The sequence below is a fragment of the Trichechus manatus genome, unplaced genomic scaffold (assembly GCF_000243295.1).
Source record: "Trichechus manatus latirostris isolate Lorelei unplaced genomic scaffold, TriManLat1.0 scaffold00289, whole genome shotgun sequence".
Classification (NCBI taxonomy): Eukaryota; Metazoa; Chordata; class Mammalia; order Sirenia; family Trichechidae; genus Trichechus; species Trichechus manatus.
In genome coordinates, this window is record NW_004444225.1 from 723,940 (window position 1) to 751,924 (window position 27,985).

Sequence of the window (27,985 nt, forward strand, 5' to 3'; positions counted from 1 at the left end):
GGTTGATGCCATTCTCCTTCACACTGAATAGAGGAAAGTTCTCACTCAGGTAAAAAACGCTCCACTTCTTCTGAGCAGCTGTTTTGTTTTATATGAGCACTGTAAATCTTAAAACTAACCCTCTGTCTCTCTTGACTTTGGCTGTTAGAAAACTTGAGGATGAACTTCTGGCTCTGTTCTAGAAATTTTGTAGGACTTTGTATGTAGGAAATTTTTACTATTAACTTTCTTTCATCTATTTATGGTTACCTTCTCCCACAAATTCTTCCTATAAACTATCAAAGTATAAAACATGATAATTTTTAATAATAGTAACTTTTTTTTCTGGTTGAAGTTGGATTTTATCTGGCAATAATAATAACCTTGAGAGGCTTTTCATGGATTAAAATATTTAACCTTATGTATAGGGCAGGTGATGTTAATTTTCCTTTTTAAGAAATAAGAAAATTAAGACACAAAGTCGTCTTATATGTCACCTAATCAACAAGTGAGCAAAAAGGAGGAGAATGAGTGTCAAAGACCAAGTGCCTAAGCATTATATTATACCACTTTTCACGAGCAGAGTAATTTTAAAAGACTCACATTTTAAGATTGTTTCCTACTCAGATGAATTAAAGAAATGGGAGAAGAAAAACAATTAAATTGAAATTGAAATTTGCAGTTGAGTGGAGTATTTCCTTGGAATTTAGAATTAATATTTTTGTAGTTCTAAATAAGCCTGTTGTAAATTTATGTTTTCTGTATTTAAAAAAATTAAAATAATAAAGTATGAATATAAATTTATGCAATTAAATTATGGCTATAAATTTTGCTATCTTTATCAAATTCTAAATGGTTGAATTTCTGAGCTTGTGGATTTATGTATTTACTTAAAATTTAAACTGGAGAAGAAACAATAGTTATCTGTATGTTTGTTATTACCATGGAATTACAGGATTTATTTTCTATTTATAACGTTTCTTTAAGTAACATCATCCAATCACATGGCTTTAAATATCACATACGATTTATGCTGATGAATTTGAATTCTATTTTTCCCGTCTTTCCAGACACAGATACTCAAGTGACTACTTGACCTTTGGTAACTAATTGACCCTGTTATAACTAATTGGTATCTCAAGCTCAACATGAGAAACACAGAAGTCTTGATCTTGCCTCACACCCTACAACGGGCTCCTCTCATGCTTCACGATCTCAGTCAACAGTTATCGCCATACGTTAGGTTGTTGATGGTGACCTTGTGTGCCATCGAGTCTATTCTGACTCATAACAACCCTATGGGACAGATTAGAACTGTCCCATAGGGTTTTCTAGGCAGAAGTCTTTACAGGAGCAGCTCTCCAGATCTTCTCTCCTGTGGAGCAGCTGGTGGGTTTGAACCTCTGACTTTTTGGTTAGCAGTTGGGCACTTACTCATTGTACCACCAGGGCTCCTTGTACGTTAGATATTCAGACCAAAAATCTTCTTTACCTCACACCTCGCTTCAAATTAACTTAGTCCTGTTGGCTCTACCTCCTCAAATTATCCCCAGTTCAGCCACTTATCATCTCAACTGCTGCCTCATGAGTCAAATTTGTCATTGTCACCTGGACTGCTACAAATCCTCTTCCACCTCCAGTCTTGCCCCATCAGTCTTTCCTCCACAGTAAACAGTAAATCGAATTATAACACTCTCCTAAGGAGATCATCAGGCCTTTCTTCCAAGGTGTCTCTGGATGGATTCGAACTGTCAAACAGACCCTCATAAACTGACACTGCTTAACTCCTCAAACTCCCCTTCATTTACTTGTGTCTTTCCATTTATTTGTTTCCAGCTACACTTATTGTCTTTCACTCAGATATGCCAAGCACTTGTTATTTTTTTCTCTTAACCTGTCTTCTTACGAGAAGTTTCCAAGGTTTCCTACTTATCCTCACTCAGGTCACAACTATGTCACCTCTTAAGAGAGGCTTTTCCTGACACTTTCACTAAAGTAACACACTCACCCACAGTCACTTTCTACCATGTTACCCTAGTTTAATTTCCCCAGTTGAGTTATCAGTCTCTGAAAATATTTATTTCTATACCTGTGTATCTATCTATTCACATTAACTTGTAGGTGCAGTGGTTAAGTGCCTGGCTGCTAACCAAAAGGTTAGCAGTTTGAACCCACCAGCTGTGCCAAGGGAGAAAGATGAGGCAGTCTGCCTGCCTTGGAAACCTTTAGGGCAGTTCTACTCTCCTATGGTCCTACAGGGTGGCTGTGAGTCGGAATTGACTCACCGGCAGTGGGTTTGGGTTTTTTGTGGTTGTTGTTGTTTGCATGTAGATGAATGTAGCAGCTTCGCTAATGCTGTTCACCACTGTAGCCTCAGCATTCAGACCGACTAAACTGAAGCTCAGTATTAACTGTCCGACACATTATAGAATGTAAAATTGGGGATGCAGGCGTGGATTATTTTTAATCTATATAAATCATATTTTACATATAAATCACTATTTACTAATGCCAAATTATACTATGTACTGTATTTATTCTTTGGCTTTACTGATGGCATTGTGCCCAGGATGTCTGGGAATTAGCTTTAACCATATTTGTTGAAATCCAGGATATTTTGATTTGCTAAATAAGGTAATTCTTCTTAACATCTTTTTCTGTAAGACGTATTCAAATTATTCAGGAAACTTCAGAGGGGCCATAATGAGAGAAAGGAGGTCAGCAGGTAGGATTGGAAGGAATGTGTTTGATACTAATACATAAAATAAAGTATGCTGTCACTATCCAAAGGTTGGATCTCCAAGGTATGGACAAACCAAAATGCACCTTCCCTTCATGTCTGGGGAACTTGCATAACCTGCTCTGACTGTGCACTCTTGCCTATTAAAGTAGACACCACCAGGAGTTTCCAAGGGTTTTAAATCATAATACAATTAAAAATAAAGATAAATACCTTATATATCCCCAAAGGTCACTTCGTCCCACTAATTGATCAGATATCAGGTATGTATTATGTGAAGTTGAGATAAAATAATCACATAATGGATGATTCATATCTTGATAAACATATTTATATTCATTTTTAAACACTGAACATTCAGATGAATCCATGTATCTTGTAAAACCTTCAACTGACATCTGGTGTTGTTTCTTAACTATTAAAAAAAAAGTAAAAAGGATGCAGAAATACCATTAGTAGTATAAAAACTGCATCTCACTTATAAATTTATTCAGTAGTAGAATATACTAAAATAGCTATTTGGAATTAATAGTAACACTATTTCTAATATTTCTTTAGAAACAAGTTTTTCTAGTGAATACTCTTAGTTTTCATATCAACACTGAAGAAAAAATACATCATTTAATTATCTCTGACTTTTTCATGCATTAAAAAATACACAAAAAATTTATATGTGAAGTTTCACAAGATAAACACCTGGGCAATGAACACTGAGGACAAAGAACAGAACATTATTACAGCTTCCCAGAAGCCTGCCTCCTGCTAACTTTCCAGACACCAGCCCCCTCCCAAGTGTATCCACTTCTCTGGCTTCTAACAGCATAGATTAATTTTGTCTGGTTTTTGTACTGTATATAAAAAAACCTATACAATATGTAGTCTTCATGTCTGGTTTCTTTTGCTCAATATTATTTGTCTAAGATTCATTCATGCTGTTGCATGTAGTTATACATTCTTCCTTCTCATTGCTGTATAGTATTCCAGCATGTGAATATTCCATGATTTATTTATCCATTCTATTCTTGATGACCATTTAGATAATGTCCAGTTTGGGGCTATTGCAAATATATAAGCAGTACATGTCTTTTGGTGCAAATAGGTTCCATACTTTTATGCAAATAATGTACACCTACGTTTGTTTGTCCACCAGCTCCCTCCCGCTGTGAGTTATTTTCGTAAGTGTGCTATGCGAATTTTTTTACAGCAACATGTAAAATAAAAATGAGCATTGTAGTGCCTATGAATATACCTCGTGGTTGGAGGGAGAGGTTGGCAAACAAACATATAATGTGTGCGTAATTGGTGTCAAAATACGGTTCACATTTCTGTTGGGTGTATGCCTAGGAATAGAACTTGTGTATGTTCAGCTTTTGTAAATTATGTCTGTACTTTTTTACTCAGTGTAATATATAACAAAGCTATAAATTTAAGCAGAAATTGGCCCTGGCATCTGCCTGGATTCAAATCCATTTACTTGTTATATGGGCTTGAACATGTTAGTTAACCTGTCCTCATCTTTGGAATGGGGATAATCAGAGCACCTACCCCTATATTGTGAGGATTACATCAGACTTTCTGTGAAAAACAATTAGTATTATAGGCAATATATAAATACTAATTGTTGTTGATGATGATGATGATTCAGTTAGTACAAAAGAAAAGCTGGTGTGAGGATTCACTTTAGATTAGAGAGCAAGTCTAGGCAAGGAAGCTTACTTCAAGGAACTTATTCTATAGAAGAAGAGACTCATACAAAGATAGGTGTGCATGAATGCTCACACTAGCATTATTTGTAAAGAAAAATAGATGGGGGAAGGAAAAAAATAAAGCTAACAAATATGAAGCAATACTATGTAGGTATTAAAAATAATGTATCCCAAGAAAAGTAAGTAAATGTTTATAAAAGTGAAAATTCAGCTTTCAAAATGCTATTACAATTTTGTTTTTAGAAAATAAAATTTAAAAGAAAATAAATAAAATGTTTATAGGCAAGCAAATGCTCTATTTGAAAGCCATGCAAATTTAGGAATATGGGAATGTATGGAGCAAATGCATCATGAATTGTAACAGTAATGATTTTCATGAGTTTATTCTTTGCCCCGTTGCAATTAGCAGTGGTTGGCTTATAACCCTTTCAAGCTATTGAACAATTAAGTAAATACCTTTGGTAATGGAATAGAAAACAAACTCATTTTGTGCCCTTAGACGCTACCAGATTTGAAATGATGATTAATCTCATTCGGTAATGGACTTTTAAAAACCTTGTTTGGCCACGTCAGAAATACCAGTGTGGGAAGAGACTGAGGAGCTTGGCAGCGTTTGAGACTATAAAATTGTAATTCAACTTGACCTTAATAAGACTCTAAAATAAGCAATAATCACGCAAATAAAATGTAAGGTCTTGACTGTGTATGAGAGTATGTGAGGCAGGTGAAGGCTCCAAAGATGAAATGCATGAACAGTGTAATATAGTCATTACAATGCAAACATCACTCCAAGGTATCACTGCCACATTCCCATTATCTCTTTGTACCATTTAATTTACCATCTGCAGGTAACAGTGCCACAGCTTTTTTTTTTTTTTTAATATTCACTTGATCACTGCTACTTAAAGTGCTCATCTGTAAGCTATTTTTTTCCTAGTCTGCAATGAGATAAAGAGCTTGAGCCAAAACATAAATCAATTCACTATTTCCTTAGAGAAAGTCTTGCTACGAAAACAGAAAGAAAAGGATGTCTGCTCAGCTCATCAGCTGCGCTTAGTGACACACTTGTTTTACGCTCTGGTGCAAGCTTTTTATCTTGTTGCAAACCTGCTAAAGTTTAATGGTGCTCCGACCAAACTTGGGATAGCAAGCAGTCTATCACTATAACGCTTTAAACCCTCAAGAGTCTTTACACAGTACTTAGTCATGAAGCCAAAAATCTTAATGGTGTCTACAATATCCTAGATGATCTGGGCCTGTCTATCTCTCCAAACTCATCAGCTCCTCATCCTCCAAGTTTTAACCACCCCTTCCTCTTTCTGTTCCTTGAATTCTCTAACTCAGTATCATTTCTCTTTCCTTGACCTTGGACTTTCCTCTCATTTAGTCAAATTTAAGTGATTTAGGCCTCAGCTCAAATGTCACACCCTCAGAGAGGACTCTTCTGACACCTGACTAAGCTAGATCCCCCAGGTTGATTACTCTCTATCACTTTCTCTGTTTTATTTTATTTTTTCTCACAACAGTTAGCACTGTCTGAAATTATCTCTTTATGTGTTTAATTACTTACTGTCTATCTCCCTCTAACCCCCATTAAGAATATAAGACCTGGTCTTCCTTGCCTTCACTATATTTCCCAGCCTCTAGAACAGTACTTAAGTGTCACAAATAAATATTTGAGTGAATTATAAATGCATGATTAAACGAAAGAATAAGTTTGATTCTGTTAGAACCCATATTATCATAGGTTAAACTTTGACAGCCATAAACCTCACTTGTTAATGAAATATTTTGTATTATTCCTTCTGTTAATTTCAGTGTTGTTAAACATTGTGATTTAACAATGTTTTTTGTGCAGTTATGTGACGATTTAATTGTATTATGTCTTTATTACTTTATTTAAAATAAGCAAAATGAAAAATATGAGAAGTTTCTATTCAGTAAAAGATGGGACAAAGGTAAAAAGTTGTATAACAGATCATTAGTCTAAATGGTCTTTTAAATTTAAACCAAGCAATGGGGTGTCCACAAATGAAAGAAAGGCAAAAATTCTTAAATACTTATAAAATATTGTAGACAATTACATCTATAAACTGAGGAGAAATTAATTATTTGTAGCATTGTCTTTCCTATTAATTGTTTTCATTTATTACATTTAATTTACATATGTATTTTCAATAACATAATGCATAAAAATGGAAGACTGCCTATAACTTGGCTTCAATCCTTTCCATGAGATCAAGACACTTTCTTCTATTAAAGCACGTGTAAATGGGTTCTAATCCTGCTTTGAAGCCTGAGCTCATTTCTGAACACTTGATAAATATGCAAAAGCAGTCAAAGAAAGGAGCTGCACAATACAATAGGAAAGAATGCCATGGTTACATAATGTAGCTTTCTAAAAGGTATATATACAATCTGTAAACTACAAAAATAAAACCTCACCTATTTGATATTTTTAAGAAATTTGACCCATCCAAAAATTAAATTTGATAACCTTAATTCACAAAAAATGATACTTTGCACATAACTATTCTGATAAAACTTTGAAATGCAAGCATACCTTCTTCAATGGGTTCATATCTTTGAATGATCTCATAAGCAATAGTTTTAGTCATCTCGATGACATACTGCTCTTGCCTTAGAAAATCAACCAGATTTGTTTCAAAAAGAATTTTCCGGTTTGGAGAATATGTGTTGAAAATCTCAATAACTTCTTCTCTGTGTGCAATAATTCGATAGATTGCTCTAAATTCTTCTATGGTGATTTTTCCTTGCTTCTGCCTGTCATGATCCTACTAAAAAAAAATGACTGGTGGGCTCACATCGTGAATATAAAAAATGCCCAAAATTAATAAGTTAGAGCATTCAGGTAATATATAAAGAAAATTATACTAAAACAAAGGTAAAACCTACATTGCATTCTTATTTCAGAAAGAATATGTAAAACTATGTGAAGTGATACCAGAGTTGGGCAAGGGCAAATAGATCACCACCACTTAAAACCCAGTGGCCTTAGCAGGAGTGGAAGAGGGTATGAGAGAAGATGAGGGGTTGTCTTTCCATCACACATCTCATTTTTTTAATTCTACTCTATTTCCCTACCCTCGTATTGCCATGCCAGGCAGTGTATAAGCCCATGGTAGGCAGTGTGGGGCCTGAACCAAATTCAGACACACTATTAGAGGAATTAAAGATCACTTTAAGCTGCAGAGGCTGGAATAGTTAAGGAACACCTGGATGAAATGAGATCTGAGTTATCATTGGTGGATTTGGGGCAGGGACAAAAAAGATAAGTTCCAATAAGAAAGATTGGATTCATCTGGATGTAGTGTAAAATTCATATTTGACTTTATGAGACAAGAGACAAGAAAGAAGGCTGGGTCCAGTTATTTAAAATGACAGAGGTCCTGAGAAAGAAAATGACTAGCAAAAGCAGAAGCTCAATATGATTAGTTGTGCATTGCCAATTTGAAGACATGGAGAACTGTAGACAAAAGAGCAGAGAAGATACAATCCAGCAGTGAGGAGAAGAGGGTCTAGTTCAGGTAGAAAGTAAAGAAGAGATGTTAGTGAAGTTATGAAGGGAGAAGCCAGAAGGGCCCATCACTAATTAAAAATTCAGAAGCATGAAGGAGAGAAATCAAGAATGCCTGGAGTAGGGAAGAGTTAGAACAACTGTTGAAATTATAGTATCACAGACAAACTAAAAAAACTGGGAGTAGGAAGTACAGTTTAGAGGGAGATTTAATTGCAAGAAAGCTATTTGTTTACATCTTACCTATTCTGCTATGCTATAAATAGCTTGAATACAGAGAGTATGTGTTGAAAAGGCATTGTGTTGTGGTGAAAAGCTGACAGAATTTGTAGAGACGCAGATCTGACATTATATTCCAAGCTATATTCCAAGCTCCAATACATGTGGGACTTTGGACATATAACTCTCTGACCTCCATATTCTTCACCTGTAAAATGCGGATAGCACTACCTATGTCCTTAGGCTACTGTGAGGATTAGAGATACACAATAAATGGTAGTTGTAGATACAAATGCATTTTTATGTCTCATCTATGCCTGTTTCCCTCACACATCTAGCCTAGTGTTTTGTCTTTTGACAATTTTGCCTATAAACTATCCATCATTGTAGAAATCCTACAGTTCAACAGTAAACAAGCATGCTAGAAAGAATTTCTTCATTTCATCAGGAAAAGTCTGGAGAGTTTGGTATGAGCGATTGTGGGCAGTAAATTGCTTTTATAGGGCCTTTCTAGTCATGGTCTTGTGACACCCACAAATGATTGGTTGGGACACAGTCTTGAAAGGGAATGGTCAATTATGATGCAGATTGAGTGACTGTGGCCCACCAAGGGGATTGGTCAGTTCGTGGTCCTGGTGGGAGGGCCAAGCCTTGAAATTGACAAGAAGTAGGCTCAGGTAATCAGGTAAGGCCTAATCCCACAGAGGTTAAGGGGAACATCACTACCATCTAGAAGAGTCTGGATCTGAGTTCTTCCTTTGGGCCCAAGGTTTCTGTGCTGAGAACCTCCTAGACCCAGAAGAGAAAGCTGTAACACTGAAGACAGTGCCAGACAGTAAGATACAGCAGCAGTGGGCAGAGCTAGAGCTGAGCACCTTCGGGCAAGAGGCTTGCCAGTGGAGCTAAAAAAGCTGTAGTACTTGCCTCTGTAGGGCAGAGGCCTGAGTATACCCAGCACAGGGTTTGCCTAGGGGGATCCTGTGCAGGGGTTTTCCTACAGCAGGGTGAGCAAGATGCCTCTGGGCAGGAGACTTGCCAGCAGAGCTTAAAGAGCCATAACACTTGCTTGAACAGGGCGAGAGAGGCCTGAGTGTGCCCAGTACAGGAGCTGCAGGCCTCCCTCCCCTCAACCAGGCAGTAGGGGCCCAGGTAGCATGGAGGCAAGAGAGCTCCGCAGGCTTGGGTAGCGAGGTGGGAGCTGGCAGCAGAGGCCAGTGAGGCCCAGCGGCAGAGCAGAAGCTTCGGGAGCCATGGAGGCCCCCCAGAGAAGTGTGGTGACAGCTGGAGGCAGCGGTGATGAGAACACAGTATCTGACCTGAACAATGGCAGGCCTGCCCGGCAGCATAAGAATGGACATGAGTAATTTGGGGAAGGGTAATCGTTTCCCCTGTGGGAACCCATTGTTATAGTTTACTGTTTGCTTGCTAAAAATAATAATAATGGCTTTCATTTTGCCAACACTGTGTAAGTGTCTCATGTGTCCAGCTCTATCACCCAGCTCGATCACCAGAGTAGCACCCACAGAATGGCTGATGCCAGTGAGTGTATGTGTCTCATTCCTGGCAGTCTTACGGAAGTTTGAGGCACAGACTGTCTGCAACGCAGAGAGACAGGTAGTGCATATAGGAGTCCTAGAAGCAGTCTGAGCTGGGAACCAAATACGGAGAGCACCAGGACAGTTGAAAGAGGAACGCTAATCTATGCAGACACAGTGATTTGAAGATGCGGTGACAGGAATGAAGTCCCAATAGGAATGAGATGGAGATAAGCTTGGGAAAAAGCTGACATCTGTGGTTCCCAAATCAGAATGTGGATCTCTAGAGCTGATTAAACAATAATAAACCAAAACCAAAGCAAACCCACTGCCGATGAGTCAATTCCGACTCATAGCGAACCTATAGGAAAAGCAGAGCTGCCCCGAAGGGTTTCCAAGGCTGTAAATCTTTACGGAAACAGACTGCCACATCTTTCCCCTGTGGAGCTGCTGGTGGGTTCAAACTGCTGACTTTTTTTGATTAGCAGCCGATCACTTTAACCACTGCGCCATCAGGGCTCCTTGAACAATAATAACAGCGACAACAACAAAAAAAACCCGCTGCCGTCAAGTCGGTTCCGACTCATAGCGACCCTCTAGGACAGAGCAGAACCGCCCCGGTAGGGTTTCCAAGGAGCAGCTGGCGGATCTGAACTACCGACCTTTTGGTTAGCAGCTCTAGCTCTTAACCACTGCACCACCAGTAATAGCACCTCAAATTTAGTCTTATTCAAGGAGCTTCAAGTAATCTATACATATTATCAACTATCTTAACAGACTAACATGGTTCAACTTACCGTTTTTAAGTTCTAAATTTGGAGGTCCACGGAACTGGATGTTGTAGAATTTAAAGTTAAATTATTTTACTTTATTCTGTCTCACTCCTAATTTATCATAAGGTCTTATGTAAGTTAATAAAAATCAAAGTGTGCCTGTAATTCCTAAAAGAGGCTTTTTATATAAAATTGTATATATTAAAAATTACATTCCTACTCTATAGCAGTATGAAATATACATTATCCCCAGAGTAAAGGAAATTTTATTAATTTCAAGCAGGCTATAAGCTTTAGCCGAAGTGTCCCCTGGTAACTTATTTTTCTCCTAAGAGATCAAAGTTGGTATAGGCTACTAGAAAGAAGTGGAGAAGTAAAGTTCAAACAAAGTTTCACAAGTCCAAATAATTGCTATAATTGATAAAAACCAAAGACAAATTAAATGTTAAAAATTAATCAAGAAATGACCAAGAAATAGAAATTTATGAGTGGGGGAACCAGGAGGAAGAAAAGCAACGGGCAAGAAAGAGTCGAACTGAGAGTACTGAGGCACATAATAGCTACTGTTTGCAGAGTACCTATGTATTATTAGCTTCCTCTCCCCTGTAAGGGAAAACTGAAGCTCAAAAATCTTACGTAAATTGCCCCGCGTCATGCACAGGATTTGAACTAACTCCAAAACCACATCGAGGGGCAGTAGGAAGAAAGAAAAATCAATGTACCATTATATGTATTAACAGCAGAAATAAATTCTGTAAAATACAAATCTGATCATTTCAATCTCCTCTTAAATTCCCAGTGCTTTTCCTTTGTCTTCAAGACAAAACCCAAAACGTGTTGTGTAGCATCCAAGATCCTTTAAGATGTAACTGATGTCTCTATGGTTTCAGATCTGACCTTTTCCCTCCTTGAGACCCACACTTCTGGTGCTCTGAATATGTTAGTTACAGTATCAACACCAGGCTATCTCTTGCTATTGTACAGGTTTTTTGTTTTTCTGTTTCATTTTTTTCGGTCTGGAACACCCTACTTCTTAATTCACCATTTTTACCAATCCTTGAAAAGGTGCCGTCTCCCCTAGAAGCCTTTCCTTATGTCCCTCTGTAACTCCTCCCTAGGCCACATGAGATACCCCTTTCCTCTCAGTTCTTGTAGGACTCTCCACCGTCTTCTATCATCGGATTTATTACGCTGTAATGAAAGCCTTTTTCTAGCTCCCTTCTAGAATTGCCTCAGACAGGGTGTTTGTCATTCCTTTCTTGTATCCTCAGTACCTAACAGAGTTACCCAACTGAAGGTATTCTGAGCGTGGTCCATCACTCAAACCATTTTGTGCCTCTGGTGAAATAGGTGTATTTACATAAAACGTGGATAAATAATTAAATATCTCCTTTGACTTAGGTAAAATAAAAAAAATTAATATATATTACAGAAAATATGCAAAATCTCAGGCATTCTACTGCTTTTAAAAATATTAAATAAGAGTGTTAAAGACATTTTGCTTGGTTAAAAAAAAAAATTCATGGAGTGATTATTCTTTGCAAGGCATTGCACAAAGGACTTTCCGAAACAACTCATTCAATATTGGTAAAAAATAAAAAATATGTATTTTATACCTTATCTTAAGACCATAAATTTCAAGAAGGCAGATATTTTATTTGTTTTATTCCCAATGCCTAGTACTGGACCTATGCTAGAGTAGTTTAATGACTATATGTTTAAATGAATCAAGATAAAAGAACATATTAAAATAATTCTATTGATCATCGGTCTGAGAGTTTACTTTCAGATAATAGAATTAAAACTTTTCATGTTGTCACCATTTTCCATGATTCAGTTTGCTAGTAAGGATATGAAACGTTATTTAAAATAAACGTTATCATGAGGAAGCTGATCTATCAAAACATAGAATTTACCTTTAACATATGATGTAGCATTGATTGTCTCTGAAATTAGACTGAAAACAAAGCATCCAAAATATATGTTTGCCACCTCTTTTTTCCCAAACTCTGACACACTAGTTTAAACTGTTTGGTAACTTTGTCTTCTCCCTTTTCTTCTTCTCTTTATTCCTAATGACCAAATACATAAGCCCAATACTGCATGGGGTAATAAGGATGCAAAGCTAATACATTAGCACTGCCCTCTGAGAGCTTATAGTCTAGAGGAGAAAAAAAGGCATACATGAATGTGTTCTAGGTGATGTGACTGAAGCTTTACAGAGGACAGACACAATAAACAAGTTGGGCAACTCTTCCTGGAAAGTCAAAGAAAGCCTTTACAGGAAAGGTAATCCTGGAGCTGAGTCTTCAAAGTCGAAATGTGTGACAGAAACCAAAACCCAACCTGTTGCCATCAAGTCAATTGCAACTCATAGCGACCCTTTAGGACAGAGTAGAACCGCCTCATAGAGTTTCCAAGGATCAGCTGGTAGATTTGAACTGTTGACATTTTGGTTAGCAGCCAAGCTCTTAACCACTGCACCACCAGGACTCTGTTTGACTGGAAGTGGGGAGGAAATGGGCTCATTCTGGTTGTTGGAAGCAGAGAGAATAAAGCCACAAAGGTACGAAACAGAAGATTGTGAACAGAGAGGACATCAGTGGCGCTGTGGTAAGAGATAAGGCTGGAGTTATAATCTGATCATTGATGGGCTTTAAGGAAAGAAATTATATATATATATACGTAGATTCTTGTTTTGGAAAGATCACTCTGCCAGCTGTGTAGAAGATAGAGGCTGGAATCAGAGACAAGAAAACCAGATTGTAGAGCTTTTCGAACTTTAATGTACATATGACTCACCTAGGAACTTATTAAAATGAAGAGTTAGCTTCATTATATCTGAACTTTGCATTTGTAACAAGCTCCCAGGGGATGCCAAAGATGTTGGTCTGAGGACCACACATGGAGTAGCAAGTAGAGTAGAGAGGAATCTACTTAGTGTTTGTAGCAAGGATGTAGACCTTAAAAAACGTGCCAGACAATTTGATGTGGAGGTGAGGTAAGAAGTCTGGGAATCTCTCAGGTATCTGGCTTGGGTAACTGAGAGAACAGTGTTGCCATTACCGAGAAAAGAAGTAGAGAAGGACAGATAGTTTGGAGAAAAAATAAGTTCTATTGTAAGCATATTAAATTTGAAGTATCTCTGAGGTATTCAAGGAGAGAAAGCCAGTGGGCTATTGGAGGAGTAGGGGCTGCAGGTTATAGAAGACACCACAAGAACTTTGGAGTCAGACAGATCCAGATGTGAGTTCTCATTGTGATATGTGATATGAGCAAAGCATATCAAAGTTCTTATCCTCAATATTCTTATGTGTAAAAAAGATGCTAATAATAAGTCCCTTCAATGTTTGTTAAGATAATGTATGCAAAATCATAATACAGTGCTTAGAATATGGCAGATGATGAACAAATGGTAGTATTTATATGACTTTGTTGTTCAGGACAGAAAACATGAGACTTGTTCCCATTTAAATAGTAGTTGAAGCCATTGAGGGTCAATAAGATTGCTCAGGAAGAGTTTACAAGTAAGAAGAAAGAAAACAAAGAACCCAACTTTAAGAGGAGGGCAGAAGAGACCATTACAGATGGAGAAGAATGGTCAGGGATTTAAAAGGGGAACTAGGAGACAGTGATGTCAGAAATCAGAACAGAAAGAATTTTAAGAAAAGGAGGATAAATAAAATGTACAGAGAGGCTAACCAGTGATTTTAGCATTTTAGGCATAAAAAATGTTTTCCAGATAGGTGAGAAGGTAAAATCTATTTGCAATGGGAAAAAGTGGAGAGAGAAATGTAAACGCTCCTTTCAGACAGATTATCTGTCAAAAGAAAAAGAGAATATAACATTTAAAAGAGGATTTGATGCTCTTTATTTTTTAGAGGAGACTAAAAAAGTTCAGATGATGGAGGATCTACCGAGGTAGGAACCATAAACTTAAGATGCAGCCAAACAGAAACATTGCGTTTTTAGGCAAAAATGTAAGGAAGGGGCTGAATTGATTCCAGGTTGTGAGTTTGTAGAGCAGAGGCAGAATAGGAATAATCTATTTTTTCTCTTTGTTTTCTAACTTCCAATCCATCCTACACTGCTGTCAGATTATTTATCCTAAAATTACATTAATATTTATCTTTTTAAAAAAAGTCAGTGGTTACCTAATTTCATAGTCTACCTACGAATCAAATCTCCATCATCTGGCCATAATTGACATTTGCTGCTATTTCTCACCACTCCCCTTCTTGCATATTATACTCCAGTCATGGTGGATTACCTTTTATTCCCCAAGTACTCCTTGTACTTAACTCTATGCATATTGCTCGTATTCAAGGCCCAGTAAGAAGCACATCTCCACCATGACATCTTCTATAAAAGTCAAACAGAGTTTCTGTCTCTTCAGATTCCTTGTTAGTATTATTTATGAAATTTATTATAACCTTCTTATGTTGGTTCCGACTCATAACGACCCTAGGCACAACAGAACAAAACACTGCCTGGTCCTGGGCCATCCTCACAATTGTTGCTGTGTTTGAGCCCATTGTTGCAGCCACTGTGTCAATCCATCTCATTGAGTGTCTTCCTCTTTTTAGCTGACCTTCTACTTTACCAAGCATGACGTCCTTCTCCAGGGACTGGCTCCTCCTGATGAAATGCCCAAAGTATGTGAGACGAAGTCTCGCCATTCTCCCTTCTAAGGAGCATTCTGGCTGCACTCCTTCCGAGACAGATCTGTTCATTCTTCTGGAAGTTCATGATATATTCAATATTCTTCATCAACACCATAATTCAAATGCATCAATTCTTCTTTGGTCTTCCTTATTCATTGTACAGTTTTTGCAGGCATATGAGGTGATTGAAAGTACCATGGCTTGGGTCAGGCACACATTAGTCCTCAAACCTTTTTATAAAATACTAATTTATATGTTTCTTTTCCTCCTTATAAGAGAGAGATCACACTTTTTTTCATTTTTGCAACCCACAGTTCCTAAAAGTGTGCCTTGCACATACTGTAGCTTTAGTAACAGTTGTTAGCTGCTCAGAGAATTCGAAGACTTAAAGTAAATCCTGTAATAACATCAATTCTTGAAAAGATAAAAGGATACTATTTCATACTCAACCAACAATTAAAAATGTAATCTAAGACTAGCCATGGATATTGAAATGACACATAATACTTCTTATATTTTAAATGACAAATTAAAGACAATGATAAAAGCAATATTTTTTGATAAAGGGATAAGGCAACTTAGGGAACTGCTGCTCAAGCCATGATTCAATAATTAATTTTGTAGAAAAAAGTTTAGAGTATATTGCCAATGTCATAAAGTTATATGTTCCTTACTGAAATTTTATTAAAAAAAAAAGTCACCTTGTAAAGAAATAAATTCATGTCAAAGATTCGTTGAAAAACCAGATTCTTAGGAAATTAATAAATGTAAAGCAATGCCCTGTATATTTTAAACAATCATGATTGATCCAGTTCCAATTAATGAGTTTATGAGTGCCTACTGGTATGAGGTACTTTTGCACATATTTTATTTAGCATTCAGAACAACAGTATAGATAACTATATTAATATCCCCATTTTGCAGGTTAAGAAAATATGATCAGAGAGATTTTTGACTTGCCAAGTACTACTCATCTAGGATCTAATAGAGCCAGGAATCTCTAAATCCATCAATCTTGACAATAATATACCTGAGACAGGAAGATTTTGGTCATCAAAGTAAGGTTGATTATTGTTCATTTTATTCACTCCAGCAGAGAAGTGTACTGATGAAGTGTAGAAAGATTAGCAACGGAAGTTGACACAAAAGGGCTGGATGTTTAAGAAGTTTAATCTTCAGCTACCCAGAAGATTCAGTTAGCCAATACACCTTCCCTAAATATTCTATATGCAGGACTTTAGCCTAAGGCAACCAACGATTATTATGGGACCTGTGGCTGTTGTTAGGTGACATTGAGTCAATTCCAACTCCTAGCAACACCACGTGACAGAGCAGAGCTGCCCCGTAGGGTTTTCTAGGCTGTAATCTTTATGGGAGCTGATCATCAAGTTTTTCTCCTGAGGAGCCACTGGGTGGGTTCAAATCGCCGGCGTTTCGGTTAGCAGCTAAGCACTTAACCATTATGCCACCAGGGCCCTTCATTATAAGGCCTAGGGGAATTATTTTAATATTAAAAATGGTTTATTGTGATCATCAACCTTGCTTACATGTAAATTATACTTCTAAAGCACTTGAGTTTATTTTAAAGAGCTTTTTGAAGTAATCTAAATAAACTCTGCCACTCTAATTGTTATAATTAACATTGTTTTCATAGCCACTCTGAAAGATTTTGCTAAACGAAGTAGATCTTCAGTCTTGGCCATGTCCAAATAATCGTAAATTGCAATTAATTTCTGTACTTGTTATAATTCTTAAGCATTCTACCTAATGCATTTAAATCTGGCATGTATTTTACTCAATTGCATTTCAAATAGTATCTCTACCTTGAAGAGAATTTCAAAGAAACTTGATAATCACCAAATGATATTTACAGCATATCATATATTACTACCCCTATATTATGTTGAGTGCAAATTTCATTAAATTAGGAAGCACATGGCTGTTTTTCCTTGAATAGCTTTTGGGGGTAAAAAATCCTACAAGTAAGTCTTTCACAAAAATTTATGTTCTTCAAATGCAGTATTATCATGAAATAATTAAAATTCTGATAGCTTGTAGTAGTGCACAGTGCTTGTATTCATAGGAATATCTCTGAAACTCTAAATTTTTACTGCAGTCTCTTGAGACATACAGCTTTCCTTTTTTCCCACCTTCTCTTGGTTATTTGTAAACTTAGGTGGCTAAATCTTTTTGAGAGAAATTGTTGTTGGAGCCAATTCTCCATGGGTCTCTTGTGTTTCTGCAGGTCTTCTGAACAGAGGCACAAACTGTATCTCTTCAGAACTATCTTTTCAAGGAAGTTTGTATAACCAACAGCCTTGGGAGAGATAGTGTCTCCCTCCACTATAATAAAGATAAGGACCCTCTCCTCCAGGGTAAAGATCAGACAGGCCTACCGTCCAACATATAATATCTGAGTGCTTAAGCTTGAGGCTCTTCTCCTGTAACACAACCTGCTGAGTGTGCAGGTGTCACCTGGCTCTCCTAAAGTCACCCTTTGGGATTTGGGATTTGAGGAACTGTCTTTTGTCTCTGACCCAGGAGCCTGTCTTCTGTCAGCATCCATGAAACGATAGTGGGCTAACTTGCCAACTTGCAAGTAGGGTAAAATCTCTGATCCTTCACAGTTTGTAATGGTGGTAACTACCTCAGCATAGATTAGGAATCCAGCTACTCATTCCTCAAAAGTCAAAATTATATTCAGGATTTCTCTCTTCCTAACTATTTGGATTGGCCAGTCTAGCATTCTTGCCTGATTCCCCAAGAAATGTTCCATGTTCCTATTTCAAAACTCAGCTAAGACATTTGGCGTTTTCTTGTTTTATTCATGATCCTTCCCTCTGTCCTCTAGTGACAGAATTGAGCCAGGTTCCCCTCCTACTAGTCCTTCTTTAGATGAAGAGATATTTGGGCACAATTTTCTCCTTTAGAGTGAGTGAAGCATTTTCTCAAGTTAACCCATTGCTTCTATAAATCACTAACATCCAATCCATTCACCATGTGATCATCTCTATGATTTTGATCTTATTATACAAGGTCTGATGTGATCTAGGATATTTCTATATATACTGTATATTCCTACACATTCAGTAGCTTGTTCTAAACTGATAAACTGCTTTTCTTTCAAATTTTATTAACAACTGTAAATATCAATTCTACCCAAAGCAATCTAAAAATACAATGCAATCTTGATCTGAATACCAACAGCAGTTTTTAATTTGATGAAAAAATTAATCATTAACTTTATATGGAAAGGTAAGAGGTCCTGGATGAGCAAAGCATTATTGAAGAAAAAGAACAAAGTCGGAGACCTCGCACTACGTGACCTCAGAAACTACTACACAGCTACAGTAGTCAAAACAGCCTGGTACTGATACAATGACAGACACATTGACCAATGGAACAGAATCAACAACTCAGATGTAAATTCATCTACCTACGGCCACCTGATTTTTGACAAAGACCCAAAGTCCATTAATTAGGGGGCGGAGGGGACAGTCTTTTTAACAAATGGTGCTGGCAAAACTGGATGTCCATCTGTAAAAAAATGAAGCAGGACCCATACCTCACAGCATACACAAAAAGTACTTCAAAATGGATGAAAGAACTAAATACAAAATCAGAAACTGTAAAGATCATGGAATTAAAAATAGGGTCAACACTAGGGGCCCTAATATACAGCATAAACAGTATACAAACTATAATTAACAATACATAAACACCAGAAGATAAGCTAGATAAATGGGATCTCCTAAAAATTAAACACTTACGCCCATCAAAAGGCTTCACCAAAAGAGTAAAAAGAGAACCTACAGACTGGGAAAAAATTTTTGACTATGACATATCCAACAAAGGTCTAATCTCTAAAAGCTATAGGAAAATTCAACACATCTACAACAAAAAGACAATACAATTAAAAAATGGGCAAAGGATATGAACAGACACTTCGCCAAAGAAGACATTCAGGTGGCTAACAGATACATGAGGAAATGCTAGCCATCATTAGCCATTAGAGAAATGCAAATCAAAACTACAGTGAAATATCTCACACCAACGTTACTGGCATGAATAAAAAAAACAGAAAATAACAAATATTGGAGAGGTTGCAGGGAGACTGGAACTCTTATGCATTGTTGGTGGGAATGCAAAATGGTACAACCATTTTGGAAAACAATATTGCACTTCCTTAAAAAGTTAGAAATAGAAATCCCATATGATCCAGCAATTCCACTCCTAGGAATATATCCTAGAGAAATAAGAGCCATCACATGAATAGACATATGCACACCCATGTTCATTGTAGCATTATTCACAATAGCAAAAAATGGAAACAACCTAGATGCCCATCAACAGATGAATGGATAAACTATGGTATATACACACAATGGAATACTATGCAATGATGAAGAACAATGATGAATCTGTGAAACATCTAACAATATGGATGAATCTGGAGGGCGCTGTGTTGAGTGAAATAAGTCAATCACAAAAGGACAAATACTGTATGAGACCAATATTATAAAAACACACGAAAATGTTCCCACACAGAAAGAAACCATCTTTAATGGTTACGAGGGGTGGGGGAGTAGTGAGGGAAAAATACTAACTAGATAACATAAATGGCAACTTGGGTGAAGGGTAAGACAGTACACAATACTGGGGAAATAAGCACAACTTGACCAGGGCAAAGTCATAGAATCTTCACAGACACATCCAAATGCCCTGAGAGACTGAACTACTGGGCTGAGGGCTGGGGACGATGGTCTCAGGGGACATCTGGCTCAGTTGGCATAACATAGTCAATAAAGAAAATATTCTACATCTAGCTGTAAGTGAGTAGCGACTGGGATCTTAAAAGCCTGAGAGCAGCCATCTAAGATACATCTACTGGTCCCATACTAGCTGGAGCAAAGGAGAATGAAGAAGACCAAAGACACAAGGAAAGATTAGTCCAAAGGACTAAAGGATCACAACTGTCACAACCTCCACCAGACTGAGCCCAGAACAACTAAATGGTGCCTGGTTACCAACACCGACTGCTCTGGCAGGGACCACAATAGAGGGTCCCTGATAGAGTGGGAAAAAAATGTAAAACAAAATTCAAATTCACAAAAAAGAAAGGACCAGGCTTGTAGGTCTGACAGAGACTGGAGAAACCCCAAGAGAATGGCCCCAGACACCCTTTTAACTCAGTACTAAAGTCACTCCTGAGAGTTCACCCTTCAGCCAAAGATTAAACAGATCTATAGCACCAACAGAAATCCTGGTGACATAGTGATTAACAGCTATGGCTGCTGACCAAAAAGTTGGCAGTTCGAATCCATCAGGAACACCTTGGAAACCGAATGGGACAGTTCTACTCTGTCGTATAGGGTGGCTATGAGTCAGAATCGACTTGACGGCGACAGGTTTGTTTTTTTTTTTTTTGGTATAGGGCTAACAGTAACATAATGAGGGATGTGCTTCATAGTTCAGTCATGTGTACAAGACTAATGGACACACCAGCCCAAAAGCAAAGACCAGAAGGCAGGAAGGGATAGGAAAGCTGTACCAATGGAAACAGAAACTAGAGTGGAGAAGGGGAGAGTGTTGACACATTGTGGGGTTGAAACCAATGTCACAAAACAATTTGTGTATTAACTGTTTAATGAGAAACCAATTTGCTATGTAAACTTTCACCTAAATCATAATAAAAAAAACATGAAATGTGAAATAAAATTTTATCAACAACTATTTCTATCCCCTAGTTAAATTATCTCCATATTGATTGCAAATATATTTAGCATGATGAAATACTTTAATTCTTAATTAAATACTTTAATTCTTAAAAAAAAGCTTCTATATGATGTCATCAGGAGACTCAGAGCCTGCCAGACTGCCTGTTTTGATGGTTGATCATGGTAATCTTAAGCTTGAATGTTTAACATCTTGATGGGAAAGGTGTCTCATGGAATGTTTTCTCATTCCTTAGAACACCCCTTATTTCATTTCATTTTTCATATGTATTTTCTACAGAAACCATACAAAGTCCAAGTAGCTACTGACATTTACTCATATTGGATTAAGTCCCACCTAGGATGGAAGTGGGAGGCAGATATCATCTCACCTGAAAAATGTATTTCACATGAGTAGTATCACACCGGATATCTAATTTTCCAAGTAATTTCACAGTTTTTTCTAGGTTAATTCTTCCACCTCTAAAGTCTTCCTGAATCTTTGATAAAAACCATGTATGAAGCACAAAAAAGAAGTTAAGGAAATTCTCACAAAAAGTGATCAAGTATTTAAAATGCCTAAAGTAATATTTGATCCCTCTTTAATTGTTTTTAATGTATTTATTTTTGTTTTTAAAAGATTTCTATGTTGTGCACAAATTAAATGACAAGATAATTTGACCACAAATAATATTTAAGACAAACAAAATTAAGCAGTTACCATTCTGTAATAAACAAACATTACAGGAAAAGAATAAAAAAATTCGAGAAATAATGTTATTACTCAGGAAATACATTAAAACATTAGTACAATCTATTCCCTGAACACATGGACTCATTGAGAGGCAGCAGAATGCCAGAATCCGCCTGTCATTTGAGTTCTGTCAGCTTCAATTCCCACAACTGAAAAGTGAGTCTATCAATACTTCCTCTTAGAGAAGGTGGGGCATTAAATGAGTCCTTAACGTGTCATTGAATAGTTTCTACTACTGAATGTTCAATAAATAGTAACTATTAAGAATATATTATTATCACTATAATATAAATTATTGCTATTACATCGACAGATGTCCCATTCCAGCTATACATATACCAAAAAAAAAAAAAAATTTAAGTACCATCAAAAAGGAGTTAACAATATCACAGCGAGTTTACGTTTGGTTTGATGAAGAAAACTAAAATAATCAGTTACTTATCATTTAAGATAAACTACAAAAATTGGGACACTTCGATTTGAAAGGCGAAGGTTGAGATGAAGTAATATGATAATCTATTTTAAAAATCATAAAAAGTATAGGTAAAAATTGTTCAAAAATCCACCCAATTTTAGATTGTTAGAGCTAATGAGAAATGCTTAAATTTAATGGCTATGACTTCATATTGCAAAGCTTATGTTTCTCTAAGAAAAAAATACAGGAAGCTAGGAAAACTGAGAAAAGCTCGGGACAGATGTGGAAGGAAGTAGTTTATACTTAAATGAGAGGGACTTAAGTTTAGAGCTGTCCAGAAAGAATGAGAAGAAAATTTAGCCAAGAGGGTAAATTAGAATGAAGAGGATAGCGGAACAGAAAGGACTTCTGAGTGGATATTTGTTCTCCATAATTTCATGACCTGTTGTGCCGATTTTCCTCTCTTTGAAGTCTCTCCCTATTAGATGCTGTCACCGGCTCCAAATATAATTAAATCTGCCCCCTCGCAGGAATGGGTTTTCTTGATACTCATCGGCTGTTGCCACTGCCACCTCTTTTCTAGGACGAAAGCAGAGAACACACTGTGGTTTGTTGCCTTTGTTCTTTGGAGCTAGCTCACCCGAAATTCCCACAGAACCAGTACAAAAGATGTGGACCCTCAATGCCCCGCCCTTCACACTTTCTGGCTCCTTGCTTATGTTCGGACCATCTCCAAATCCAAAATGTTTATAGATGCAGCACCCTGCTATCTGACATTTTTTTTTCCATGAACTGCCATTGATCTCATTTTGTTTTTACTTTTTTGCTTAAACCCCTCAAACCTTTCATCACAGTGTGCTTCCAGTGGATTTGGGGCAGCTATTCTGAGGGTCTGAGAACAAATCAACTCCATTACGGTCCCTGGAGGTGCAAAATGCTGTCAAACTCTCTCTCTAGGAACTCTGGGCTGCTTTTCTCAATACCTGACAAGATATAACACACAGAGACACACCACTTTTGAAGAAGCCTGTTCAGGAAGCTTAGCTTTTAAAATCTTCAAAACATGCTTAGCTGGCTGGCTGGGCCCCACGCTGTCAGGTGACTGTCATTTTTTTTTCCTTTCGGTTTGAGCACCCATTGTGATATCATCAGAAGTTCCAGCCTTCATAGGGAAAGCTTCTTATATGATGTCATCAGGGGACTCAGAGCCTGCCAGACTGCCTGTTTGGATGGGTGAGCATAATAACTTTAAGCTTGAATGTTTAACACCTTGATGGGAAAGGTGTCTCATGGAACGTTTTCTCGTTCCTTTGAACACCCCTTATTTCAGAAGCTTTGCTTCTGCTGTCACCAAACATGTCACTTACCGTTCTGAATAGGAAACAGAAAGAAAAAGTGATTCGCAGACTGTTAATACAGGCTCCTCCAGGGGAATTTGTAAACGCCTTTGATGATCTCTGTCTGCTTATCCGTGATGAGAAACTTATGCACCATCAAGGTGAGTGTGCAGGCCACCAGCACTGCCAGAAATATTCTGTACCACTCTGTATCGACGGCAATCCAGTACTCCTGTCTCACCACAATGTAATGGGTGACTACCGATTTTTTGACTATCAAAGCAAACTTTCTTTCAAATTTGACCTGCTTCAAAATCAGTTAAAAGACATCCAAAGCCACGGTATCATTCGGAATGAAACAGAATACCTGAGAACTGTCGTTCTGTGTGCTTTGAAAGTGTATGTGAATGATCACTTTCCAAATGGAAATTGCAATGTGTTGAGGAAATCTGTGAAAAATAAGGAGTTCTTGATAGCGTGCATTGAAGATCACAACTACGAATCGGGAGATTACTGGAACGGCCTTTGGAAATCTAAATGGATTTTCCAAATAAATCCGTTTCTGACCCAAGTAACAGGAAGAATTTTTGTGCAAGCTCACTACTTCAGGTGTGTCAACCTTCATATTAAAATATCCAAGGACCTGAAAGAAAGCTTGGAAGTAGTTAACCAAGCGCAACTGGCTCTAAATTTTGCTAGGCTGGTGGAAGAACAGGAGAATAAATTTCAAGCTGCAGTCTTTGAAGAATTACAGGAGTTATCTAACGAAGCCCTGAGGAAAATTCTACGAAGAGATCTCCCAGTGACGCGCACTCTTATCGACTGGCAGAGGATACTCTCTGACTTGAACCTGGTGATGTATCCTAAATTAGGATACGTCATTTATTCAAGAAGTGTGTTATGCAACTGGATAATATAAAGAATTGCTCCTGGCAGTCATCTCGACCTGGCTTGGTTGTGTTTCTGGGGAATGGCTATTGACTTTCCTAAAGCTGAACAGCTCCAGGTGATACCTATGACCCAGCAAATGCGAATTTAACAGGGAAAAGTGTAACGTGTAATTTTACTTAGGGAATATTTACCCATAAGGCAAGAAAGAGTGGCAGAAATGTGTTTCATGATAGTGACCATGATAAATGCAGAGACATTTGTTAGAATTTAAGGCAACGTTAAAAAATGTGGCACTCCAGAAATACAGCTATGGCCAAAGTTAAGGGTAGGTGTGGTTTTGTGCATTTGTGTGTGTGTGTGTGTGTTGTGTGTGCATAGGAATTAACTTTGAATACTTAGGAATTGGAGAAGGTTACAAATGAAAGCCATTCACGAATGATACCCCACATAATTCAATCCTAGACCAAACCCCAGAGTGTGGATTTCAACAAGTGACGTTAGGTTTGGATGTCCCGTGAAATCAACAGATATCTAAAAATAAAGCTCAGTTGAAGGATTATTAATAACCTTGGCTCCACTGCTACCCCTTCCCTTCCACCTCCCCCTAAAGATTTTGGAACTTCTCCCAAATCCCTAGGCTTGTCTGCTAACTAGCCTGATCCTCCAAAAGTCAAACCAGAAAAGCCTGACCTCCCAAGCACATACAATCTAGCTCTTATGAAGTTATCACTATAAGCACTTATTTCTGCTTATAGTGCCAGACCCTGTGCTAAACACTTTGCAAACAATTTCTCATTATTAGACTGGTACTAGTATTATCCCCACTTACCATAAGGAGAACCTAAGATCACAAGATGTTTAACATGACAAGTGTATCTGACTTTAGCAGTCATGCTCTTAACCACCACGATACCATAGCTCTCTATGGTGGCCTGTTCCATTCACCGTTGTGAACTCTGCTGTACGATTTAGGCAAGCAGTCAAACTACGGGATACACCAAAGGGAATGGAAATAATGGACTTTTGTTTTCTAGCCAAGACAAACCACCTCTATAGTCACCCTACCATTATTCCCAGCAATGTTACTGACCGCTTGTATGTGCTCTTTCAATGAATTCCCAATATAAATATCTCTCTAATAAGATTACAATGGAGCATTAGGTAAGACTTATACTCTAGTTATCGTCTATCTGTGAAGCAAAGGTGTTTGTATTTTAGTCGCACGCAGTTGAGAAAAGATTGGGGCAGAGAAGATCCTCTGCAAGAATTTTTGAACCTCAATCTTATCTTGCTCTGCCTAGTGGTTCTTGGAGACTCTCAGGAGAATTTCCTGGGGAGTCCCTGGGTGGTGCAAAGAGTTAAGCACTCAGCTACTAACCAAAAGGTTGGCGGTTTGAGTCTACCCAAAGGTGGCTCAGAAGAAAGACCTGGCAATCTACTTCTGACAAAGCAGCCTTTGAAAACCCCCTGGAGCCAGGTTCTTCTCTGACACTCATGAGGTCACCATGAGTCAGAATTAACTTGATGGCAACTGTTTTTTTTAGTATTAAAAACAAATTGGGGGGCTTACCCTCAGATTCTGAATTAGTAGGTCTGGAAATCTACATTTTTAAAGTATCGGAGATGACTTCGATGCAGGACGTCCCGGGACCACATTTTAAAAAATATTTCCTCTCAAAATAACATACATTTGCTTTCTATTTACTTAATTAAAATTGTGTCCCACGAAACCACTGCGCAGGGAAGGCCATCCCTGTTACTTCACTGGATTCACTATGTACAGGCCAAGGGCAGGCATTCATCTGTCATGTAAAAAGGTAAGAAAAAACTTTTTAAAGAAAAGCAGCAAAGAAAATTGCTCTCATCTCACTAAAATATAGCCATCCAGTAAATTTTTCAGCAAAAAATTTTAATTGATATCATGGTTATATGTATAAGTGTTGATTTTCAGGATGATTCCAGAATGACTCAATGGTTTATGAGACTATTACAGAGGCATTTAGCTCCCACTCTAACACAGGGTTTTTAAGATAATATTTATTGATATTTCTGAATATACAAATTGTGGAGAATGGTTAAAGCATAAAGCATTTTGTTTTATTTCTTTCCATCCAATTTTGTGGCATGGTTTTAAATATTAATAACATGCAGCATATAAAATTTGTGTCTTGATTTTTTTAACATAACATCGTATATTATAAACATTTCCCATGTTGTTAAAAACTCCTTGAACACATAATTTTAATTATTTACATGACATTCACGCTATAGATGCACTGTAAGAAGCCAACCATCCCTATTCCTCAATAATTTAAATTTTTAGCATTTTATTTCTGTTATTAATTATGCTATACCGAGCATCTTTGTGCATAAATCTTTGCCCATGTTTTGGTTTATATTCCTTAAAATAGAGTCCCTAAAATTGCATGTTGAAAGAATTTAACCATATTTATGCCCTTAATACATATTGCCAAATTGCTTTTCAGAAAAATTTTAACAATTTATACTCCCATCATTAGTGTAAGAGAGTGTCTAGCTCAACACAGTTGCCTTGATGATACTGATAGTCTCTATTTTTTTTTTTACTTTGATAGGCAATGAACAAAATAAACCCTCAAAGTAATACAAAAAAAAACAAAAACCTATTTCATTAATTTCTGCTACACTGTACCACAACTATCCTCACCATGATATTATTTGTAATATTGTCTTTACATGGAGACTGGCGTAGCCAGGAAAATCAACAGTTACAACCTCCACCTGTTACCTTTCTCATGCCTGCCTGCGCATAAGCATGTACACTGCACACACACACACACACCCCTACACTTAAACCCACACTATGTACATGCACACACACACACACGCCTAGGCGTATACACAGTACACACAAAATGGTTCAGATCCTGAGAAGTCAGTATGGTATACCAGAACCATAAGCTTTTTTGACTATTCTAGTGTTCTCGCTGACCCCACTTTTACCCCCAACTGGAATGTATGCGCCATCAGAATGGAGATCTTGCATATCCCTAGTACCTAATACATTATTGCCTGTCATACAATAAGTACTCAATAAATAAACGAGTGAACACGGAAAACAAAGATACAAGGCATAGTAGATTTAACTGACCTACTGAGATTTTGTAAAACATCAATACCTGATGTACCCTTAGTAACTTTGTATTCCACCGCAGATTCACAGTGCTGAGGTTGTGACCTCTCATTCCAAGGCAAATTCCTGCTGTGATGAAAATCTTTGCTTTTTTCCTACTCCAAATGAACAGAGAGGTCTCCTCCAACAAGTTTAAGGAATTCAAGTTCATCAAAAGTCATATATTTCTTTTAAGTTTACAAGATGGTCATCAAAGATTTTCCAGGATTCCCCTTGTGGGCTGGTCCAGAGGGGTATTTGAATGACCATAGCATGTCCTGGAGTCCTGGTGGTGCAGTGGTTAAGAGCTCGGCTGCTAACCAAAAGGTTGGCAGTTGGAATCCACCATCCACTCCTTAGAAACCTTTTGGGGCAATTCTACTCTGTCCTATAGGGTCACTATGAGTCGGAATTGACTCAACGGCAATGGGTTTGGTTTGGTTTATTTGGTAACATGTTCTACTCAAACAGAGGGGGGGTACATCCTTCAACTCTCCCCTATGTCAAGGTGAATCCTAGCCCGATGCTTGCCTTGAGGTTGAACAGGTTTCATCTTTCCTTCTTTGTTT

The 27,985-nt window shown here is 37.5% G+C and overlaps 2 protein-coding genes across 2 annotated transcripts in view; one reads left to right on the top strand and one right to left on the bottom strand.

Moving 5' to 3' along the window:
* PLCZ1 (phospholipase C zeta 1) overlaps positions 1-21,389 on the bottom strand; it is a 67,143-nt gene extending 45,754 nt beyond the window's left edge. The window contains exons 1-3 of the mRNA XM_004390231.2: positions 21,261-21,389; positions 6,989-7,220; positions 2,933-3,134 (exon numbers count right to left, since the gene is read on the bottom strand). Coding sequence (XP_004390288.1) covers positions 2,933-3,134; positions 6,989-7,043 — 257 coding nt within the window. The 5' untranslated portion in view covers positions 7,044-7,220; positions 21,261-21,389. The remainder of the gene's footprint in view (positions 1-2,932; positions 3,135-6,988; positions 7,221-21,260) is intronic.
* Positions 21,390-23,235: 1,846 nt separating this feature from the next.
* Positions 23,236-24,307, top strand: CAPZA3 (capping actin protein of muscle Z-line subunit alpha 3). The gene has a single exon (XM_004390232.2). The coding sequence runs from the start codon at positions 23,394-23,396 to the stop codon at positions 24,291-24,293; it is 900 nt and encodes a 299-aa protein (XP_004390289.1). The 5' UTR covers positions 23,236-23,393; the 3' UTR covers positions 24,294-24,307.
* The last annotated feature ends 3,678 nt before the right edge of the window (positions 24,308-27,985 follow it).

Coding starts and splice junctions, on each gene's coding strand:
- CAPZA3 (XM_004390232.2), top strand. CDS start 23,394: ATGTCACTTACCGTTCTGAATAGGAAACAGAAAGAAAAAGTGATTCGC.